This window comes from Otolemur garnettii, unplaced genomic scaffold (genome assembly GCF_000181295.1).
Source record: "Otolemur garnettii isolate 467f Iridium unplaced genomic scaffold, OtoGar3 scaffold00061, whole genome shotgun sequence".
NCBI classification, from domain to species: Eukaryota; Metazoa; Chordata; class Mammalia; order Primates; family Galagidae; genus Otolemur; species Otolemur garnettii.
Genome location: NW_003852456.1, coordinates 11,104,725 through 11,113,722, shown reverse-complemented (window position 1 = coordinate 11,113,722; position 8,998 = coordinate 11,104,725). Strand labels below are relative to the sequence as shown.

At 34.9% G+C, this 8,998-nt stretch overlaps 1 protein-coding gene across 1 annotated transcript in view; it reads right to left on the bottom strand.

The window, feature by feature from the left end:
• NEK1 (NIMA related kinase 1) overlaps positions 1-8,998 on the bottom strand; it is a 103,478-nt gene that overhangs the window by 78,215 nt on the left and 16,265 nt on the right. The window contains exons 7-9 of the mRNA XM_003792844.3: positions 8,654-8,708; positions 5,837-6,037; positions 1,252-1,312 (exon numbers count right to left, since the gene is read on the bottom strand). Coding sequence (XP_003792892.2) covers positions 1,252-1,312; positions 5,837-6,037; positions 8,654-8,708 — 317 coding nt within the window. The remainder of the gene's footprint in view (positions 1-1,251; positions 1,313-5,836; positions 6,038-8,653; positions 8,709-8,998) is intronic.

Genomic DNA, 8,998 nt, shown 5'->3' with positions numbered 1-8,998 from the left:
TGCGTATGCCAGAAAAGAGGCTAGATGTACAAAAGCATAAAAATGAAGATTCCTAAGAGACAGAATAGTTCCCATCCACTTTCAAGAGAAGAGAGAATTACTCATCTTGTTTTGAGGCATTTCTGAAGCTCAGTTGAGGTTACCTTCAGCATGAAGTTTAATAAAGGGAGCTGGAGGCCACAAAATAGTTGTGGCCCATCAGCAATACCACTTCTACTTTTGCTCCCTGCTATTAAACATTTCATTCACCCAACTCCTCTTTCCACAAATAACTTTCTAATTTCCATGTAGATTTACCCATGTAGAAAGAACATGCTGACACTGATGGTTCTGGCTTCTGTGACAAAGAGGCTCTTGATTAAAACCTGATTTCTTCTACAGTATGCCTGCCTGGAGAGATCATGCTGATTCTCCTGTGTGTGTTGGTCTCTTATGTCTAGAAGTTTGTCTAGAGTGAGTTGACTTCTCATGGAATAATGGTCTCTGCACAAGGAGCAGATAAGTCAAAGGGCCTGTAGGAAGGGCTAAGTGCAGCCTCCCTTCCTGAAAATATACTGCCACCCCACTTCCAGTTTAGACAGACTCATTCTTATGATATAATATTTATTTTTATTAATTCATTCAAATTCAAAATGGAATAGAACTGCAAAGCATTATGTTTAAAAAACAATACACTCTTCACATAGTAAATAACTTGCACTGATTTCAGAAATCCATTCTGAAATCGTTCTAAGTCAAAACAATTTCCCTCTCACACAGATGTATGTTTGTGTGTGTGTGTATATGTATGTGTATATTGGTGGACAGCCACATTCACAAATACTCTTATGCCACTGGTCACACTATTTCAAAGAAACCCTATCCTTGATAAAGCACTTGACTCCACATTAATTTACTTTGTAAAATTCTGGAATATGAAGTTATTTCTCAAAGAAAAACATTTTATAAATATTTACACCTAATTGCACATTTTAATTCTATAAAAACAATCTCAACATATTACCTAATAAAAATAAAAGATTTCAAGCCAGATTTCTTTTAAAAAAGATAGATAAAAAATAAAAATTTTGTTATGAATTTATCAGAAAGTATTGTATACTGCCATATAGCATACATAAATCTAAGATGCATTTCCTCTGGATTAAATTTATCCTCCAATTATCCCAATTTATTATATCTACATATATTTCCAGTATAATTAGGCTTGATTACTGTAAACAGGTCAAAGTCCTCACATTAGACTTCATTTACCTGGTACAGGCTGTGCTCCAAACCTTGAAAACGTTTTTAGACAAAATTCTTCTGCAATAAGCTTTGATTAAAAGGGGAAAAAAATTAGAAAAGATGTTAAATTTTCAAAATAAAAAATCTACCCATTAATCAGAATATTTTCTTTTTTCAATCATAATTATGCTGTCAAATAAACTGTACTAATTAAAACCAAGTAATCCATTTAGCAAATCCCTCTCACACTAACTCCTTTCCAATCTTACCAATTTATTTTTACTACTTGTCCAGACAGGCTTTCTTCTCATATTACTTTAGTGGACCACACGCCTACCTACCACTTCTGGCCTGTTCTGTACCTCAGCAATTTAACACAACCATCTATCTCTCTCATTTACTTCAAAACTACTAAAAAATAACTTCATTATCAAAAGAAGCTCTCTCAGAGTACCTCTCTGTTATTTTAACTTTACTCTGATCCTTTCAGTATCTCCGATGAGTTCACACTCATAACTGCAAACATGTTAATGGGTAAATACTTGAATATTCTTACATCACAAGTATCTCTTTTTAACATTACTATAAACAATCCATTACTTATTCCCCGAGCATTTGAGAACCAAAAAATCTTTTACATTTCCTGAAAGTAACTTTCTCTCCTTAAACTCTATTTTCATTCCTAAATGCAAAACCACGACACCAACAAGAATTAACTCAGGTTGAGCTTGTTTTTTTCTTACTGGGTAAGGAAAGAGTAGGCAATGTGTTTTCTCTTTTTTTCCAGAGAACTGAGGCCTAGTGAGAGAATATTCCTACAGTAACAGTGGACCAGATACTCAATAGGTAAAAAACCAGGACCTGTGATGATTTTTATTCCCATTAAGGAGACTCCTACAGCAGTTTTCAAAATTTCGCACGAGCAATATCAGCATCACCTAGAATTCATTAAATATGCAAACTGTCAGGCTCCAGTTCAGAATTAGTGAAATAGATTGTGGTGGTGGGATCCAATGATGCCCTCCGGGTGATTCTGATATGTGCTGAAGTTTGAGAACCATGGCACTAAGGAACACTTGTAAGTGAAAGTTTGGTTCAAAGGCAGATCAGAACAATTATGCGAATATGTTTTCTGAACACATGAATTTTTTTCCATTTTTTTTCTTGGAAGAAAACAACTGGCTTATGATCTTCAGCTTGTCCTGAAATAGAATACTTCTTTCATTATTTAAGTATAAATCTTTCTTTCCCCCTGTGTAAATGCTCATGTGAACTGAGAGATTGGGAGATGGGGTGTGTGGGATCCAAGAGGACCCTAAAATCTCTATGTTGTGCTGTCCAACACAGTAGCCACTAGTCACATGTGGCTCTTTGAATTAAAATTTAAAATAAATAATATATGTAGATATTTGGCTCCTCATTCACACCAGCCACATTTTAAGTGCTAACATCACATGGCAAGTGGATAATGGAGCCTGGGTAATGGAGACACAGAACATTTTCATCATCAGAGTGTTCTATTGGACAGCACCTATGTTCCTAATCAGTTAGAACTTATCCACTATTTGTCAAGTCACATCTAACAAAGAAATTGCCAGCCTACACAAGACTGAAAACTAGGCTTTATCAACCTTAAGTGACAACACTGAGAGAATTTAGATTTTAAAAATAAAAACTGTTCTTATGTTGTGATAAAGCTCATAAATTGTTTCAAAGCTATACCCTTAAAAAATGTATCATAAGGCTTGGTGCCTGTAGCTCAGCGGCTAAGGCACCCACCACATACATCGGAGCTGGTGGGTTCGAATCCAGCCCGGGCCTGCCAAACAGCAATGACAACTACAACAACAAGATAGCTGAGTGTTGTGGTGGGCACCTGTAGTCCCAGCTACTTGGGAGGCTGAGGTAAGAGAATCGTTTAAGCCCAAGAGTTTGAGGTTGCTGTGACACCACGGCACTCTTCCCAGGGCGAGAGTTTGAGACTGTCTCAAACAAACAAACAAACAAACAAAAATTTATCCTAATCTTTCTGACTTAAATACTGAACAAATGACGTATGATAGAAAATAAAACTGAAGAACAAAAAACAAAAACAAAGGTTTTCATGAAGAATGAAATCTAAGTGGTGCTTAAACAGCAACAAGAAGGATCAATGTGTGGCTGGGTGCACTGGTTCACACCTATAATCCTAGCACTCTGGGAGGCCAAGGTGGGTAGATTGCTTGAGCTCAGGAGTTTGAGATCAGCCTGAGCAAGAGCGAGACCCTATCTCTAAAAATAGCCAGGTATTGTAGTGGGCACCTATAGTCCCAGCTAATTGGGGAGGCTGAGGCAGGAGGATCACTTGAGCCTAAGGCTATGATACCACAGCACTCGACCGAGGGTGACCAACTAACACTTTGTCGCAAAAAAAAAAAAAAAAAAAGGAGGAGGCTCGGTGCTTGTGGCTCAAGTGGCTAGGGTGCCAGCCATATACACCTAAGGTGGTGGGTTCGAATCCAGCCCGGGCCCTCCAAACAACAATGACAGCTGCAACCAAAAAAGAAAAAAAAAAGAAGGATCTATACACATACTACACATGTAACACCTAATACTCCGCTTGTTAATAACCTTCACAAACCCCCTTTTCTTTCCATATTATAAGTGTTATATATTTCAGGCTAAAGTATTTTCTCTTTCATTGTCAGCTAATTGAATTCCAGTCCTCCAGCCTCGAGACTGTCTTTACTAACTGCTGGCATGCGGGGGAAGAAATCTCTGCAAGACTAAATAAAATCATTGTTTCTTCCTTAGTGGCTGCCAAAAAACCAATAGTACACTGCACAATGTCCTCACAAATGTTATTTACAACAAAGGCATCTTCTAAGACACCCATATTTCAGAGGTGGTTGTTATGTCCTAGACAAGCAGCTTTTAACCTTTAAATTTTAATTTGCTTTCTTGCTTACAAAAACATTCTCCTGGCAGTAAACAGTCAAATCCACATCTCTGTTTTCTGAAGAGTATTTGCTCACATGACTGTTCTGTTAAACCAGAAAGATACACATAGCATACAAAAGTACAGAATAAAACTATGATTTTGCTAAGTATCTTCTTTATAAAAGAGTTTAATAGTGATTATTCAAATCAAAGAAGACCACACTAAACATGGAAAGATAAATAATTCCATCTTCAGGTGATCAGATTTTTAAAATTAATTTTATTTATTTATTTATTTTTTGCCATTAAAATAAATATTTATTATTTATTTAATAAATAAATAATATTTATTCCACCTGGAGGGCAGGTGGGGAAAGATTCCTGAATAGGGAGAAATCCACCTTTTTTTTTTTCCTGAGACAGAGTGTCACTATGTTGCCCTCAGTAGAGTGCTGTTCTGTTACAGCTCACAGCAACCTCCAACTCTTGGGCTTAAGCGATTTTCTTGCCTTAGCCTCCCAAGTAGCTGGGACTACAAGCATTAGCCACAACACCCAGCTATTTATTTTTGCAGTTATCATTGTTGTTTAGCAGGTCTGGGCCGGATTCAAACCCACTTGCCTTAGTGTATGTGGCCAGCACCCTAACCACCGAGTTAACAGGTGCTGAGCCCATATTTTTATAAATAAAATAAAATGCCAATTGATTTGATACAGATTGCTTCATAAATCCTGTCAAATTAAAACTTAATTTAGCTCAATGAATATTTATTATGCACATATATGTGAGCACTAGAGAGAATATCATGAGTCAACAATCCAGTATACATACACATAAATGATTTCCATTCATTTCCTATCAAATAGAATTATAATCATATAAATTATATTGATAATATATTTGTATAACAAACTGATGTTGACAACATTTAATATAGTGACTATTTTGAGTATTTATGTGCTAGATATAAAGCATTATATGTGCACTATCACTGTTAATTCTCCTAACAACCTTCGGATATGAAGACAGTTATAATCCCATTGCTCACAGGTGAAGAAAGTGAAACACAAGAAAGGTTTAACAATTTTATAGTTAGAAACCCAAAGAACACAGAAATGATGCCCAACTTGAAAGAAAATAGGAAGAAAAGTCATTTAAGTATGGAAAGGGCCAGGTGACGTCTGTGGCTCAAAGGAGCAGGGCACTGGCCCCATATGCCGGAGGTGAGTGGGTTTAAACCCAGCCCTGGCCAAAAACTGCCAAAAAAAAAAAAAAAAAATGGAAAGGGCCTGTAATCCCAGCACTTGGGAGGCCGAGGCATGTGGATTGCCTGATCTCACAAATTCCAGACCAGCCTGAGAGAGAGTGAGACTCCATCTCTAAATACTGCCAGATGTTGAGGCAAGCACCTATAGCCCCAGCTACTTGGGAGGCTATAGGATCACTTGAGCCCAAGAGTTTGAGGTTGCTGTGAGATATGATGCTGTGGCACTCTACCAAGGGTAACAAAGTGAGATTGTCTCAAAAAAAAAAAAAAAAGGAAAAGAAAAAGAATGGAAGGTGAATAGATACCATTGTTGTGGAAAAAGGCACACCACTCCCCAGGTTCTGATGCACTCTCCTTAAAAAGGGATGTCATGTCCTAGTTAAGCAACATAACCCTACCATCTAATTGTAAAGGAAAACAACATACCTGAGGTGACAGGAACTTTTCAATACGTTTGGCTATAAAACCTTTCTCCAATATGGAGTTGACTGATGGTCTATCCCTAGGATTTCTTTTAAATAACTGAGAGAGCAAACTGCGGAGATCATAAGAATAATGCAAAGACACAGGTGGAAAAGATCCAGATATTATCTTCAGTACCAGGTTCTTCATACTGCCAGCTTCAAACTAAAATTCAGAAAATAAACCAACATATGTAAACTGAAACTGGGAATATCAAATAAGAAGTAGTTCTTTTCCTATCAATATAGAAGAGAAATACAATCCTCTTCCAAACTTTTTCTTAAAATATCAGACTAATATGAGGCTACACACAACTAGGTTACATTGTTTCCATCTGTAAGGTAAAGTCCAAGTTATAGTTGTCTCTCCACCCAGGAAGTATGCCAACTACCCATGCACTATTACCTTAGGTGGAAACTTTCCCTCCCAACTCTTCCAAATAATTTAATTGGAGTATGTTTTCTAGAGAAAAGTTTACTTGGTTATAAGTATTTCAAAGGCCTTACTATCCCTCTAAAAAACAAAATGTTACAACTTGCTGCAAGAGTAGTTTTTACTTATTTAAAATATGAAATATATGTATTAATTAAAGGTTTTTATAAACCATGGCCATAATCAAGAAAAGATTATGCATTAAAAGTAATAAAATTATAGCCAAAGAACCACGGGGAGGAAAAAAAAAACAACCTGGTGTTTTTCATTTAAAACCTGCTTTCCTGTCTCGGCGCCTGTGGCTCAAGTGGCTAAGGCGCCAGCCACGGACACCCAAGGTGGCGGGTTCGAATCCAGCCCAGGCCCACCAAACAACAATGACGGCTGCAACCAAAAAATAGCCGGGCGTTGTGATGGGCACCTGTGGTCCCAGCTACTTGGGAGGCTGAGGCAGGAGACTCACTTGAGTCCAGGAGTTGGAGGTTGCTATGAGCTGTGATACCACAGCACTCTACCCAGGGGGACAACTTGAGGCTCTGTCTCAAAAAAGAAAAAAAAACCTGCTTCCTGTGCCTCTGTTCTAATGACCACAACAAGAAATTAACTTCAGAACTAAAAGTACTTTAAAATGTAATAAATAAAACTACTAATTACTTTCCTTTTAGACAGTGCTCATTATTATTTCTGTGTTTATGATTTTCCCAAAAGCTATGGACTCTCAGCAATGTAAAATATACCCAAAAGGAATATGTTTTATTAACAGGAATATGTATTTTAGGATTAAATACAATATAAACTCTAATTGATATAAAAAGAAAAGCGGTAGGGCAGTGGAAAACCTAAAGATTTTATTTTGAAAGGAGGCAAAATTAAGTCTTTGATACTTTACCTAAAATAGTATGGAATAGTTGTACAATGTTGATGTTTTCTTAATATATATCTCTCTCTTAAGAAAATAAAATGAACTATAAATTAGGCATCAATGATTATTAGAAAGAGTTTTATTAAATGTTGGGCTCTCCTAAATGTCACTCCATTTTAAAAATCTGAGTAAACTCAATCTTATAGACATGTCTGTGCACCTATATGGACATAGGTCTCTATCCCTTTACTACAATGAACTTTGATTTATCTCTCAACTGATATGCTCTTTATAAATAAAGACTGGTAAATTACTTAATTTCGTATGTCTTAAAACACATATTACTTAAGAGTAAACAATTCCAAAACACAGAAGCAATGGTGAAAGAACAATGCAGATGAAAAGATTTTTTAAAAAAACAACAACAAAAACCCCACTGGTTTAAACCATTATGACTATGTCACACAAAAAACGACCAATTCCTTTAATTACATATCTAGTAACCACCATCCCACATCACTTTAGCAGCCTGTGCTTTTTTCCTTAGACAAAGATAAAAATCTAAGGCAAAAGAGAAGAGTATGCAACCTTTAAAAAGAATAAAGAAAAATATTTATTTTCTTTATTCCCCAAATACTCCCCAAATATTATCAATCAATAAAAGCAGTCTATAAAATAAAATATTCCCCAAATAATATCAAGCAATAAAAGCAGCCTATAAGTATAATCAAACTTTTGAAGAGGAAAAAGTCAAATTCATTTTATAAATTAATCTAGAATAAAACCTAGAAGGAAACAACAAAATATTATACGCAGTTATTACTGATAGAAAGAATTGCTTTTGAAATTTATCCATTTCTTCATTTTTAAAATGTATTCTCTGAAGCTGTGTATAATTAAAATACATTACTGTTTAATCACTGGAGGAAACGTGTTAATCACTTTCTATTTCAAAATCCTTTTTTTAAATGATTGAATCTACTTAGGACAAGAACTCTCCCTTTCTGATATATATTATTTCAAAAAGATCTCCAAAGTAAGCATTTTAAATATTCTAAGTTATTCAGTATTTAAATTAATAAAATCTTTCAATGAGTATGTTGAACAAAGTTCTTTAAATAACTTCAATTTCAAACTCAAATAACCTAGGTGTTTTCAGAGAATTTGCATTTGAAACTAATAAAATTTGCTAGGATCAAATATCTAAATCATGTAACTAAATTTAATACTAAAAAGAGAGCAAATTTTATTTCTGTCATTAGAAATAATTTTCTGGGAAAAATATGAAATATATTAATAAAATATTATACAAGCAGATATTATATTAAGAGAAATCAATTTACACATCTTAGCAAAGATGAGAAATTTTAGAATTAATTAGAGAAGAGTTTCTAGTATAAGAGGGTCATCTACAAGACGATATAATTTAAAGAATAGAAACATTAATTTGACATAATTTTAAGAATATTTCATAACTTTCTACTCACTGCATGTTTAAGGGTACACATCTCATAAAGGACACACCCCAGAGCCCAAATGTCACTAGAGGAGACAAAAATGAGAAATATCCTCTAAGTATCAGGAAGTACTTAAAAATTTTTTCATTTAGAAAAACAAAGAGCAAGAAAATGTTTTAGAAAAATATGTGCTACATAAAACATTTACTTTAAAACTCAAAATTTCAATCATAACCAAATGACAGAAGCAGATTGGAAAAACAGTTGCCCATGCAATTGTTTGTTTCATTAAAGAAATTTAATGTTTATATTTAATATTTAAATATAAAAAAGTCATATACATTATCTTTATTTTGCAAAAAGTCAAAGTGCTTT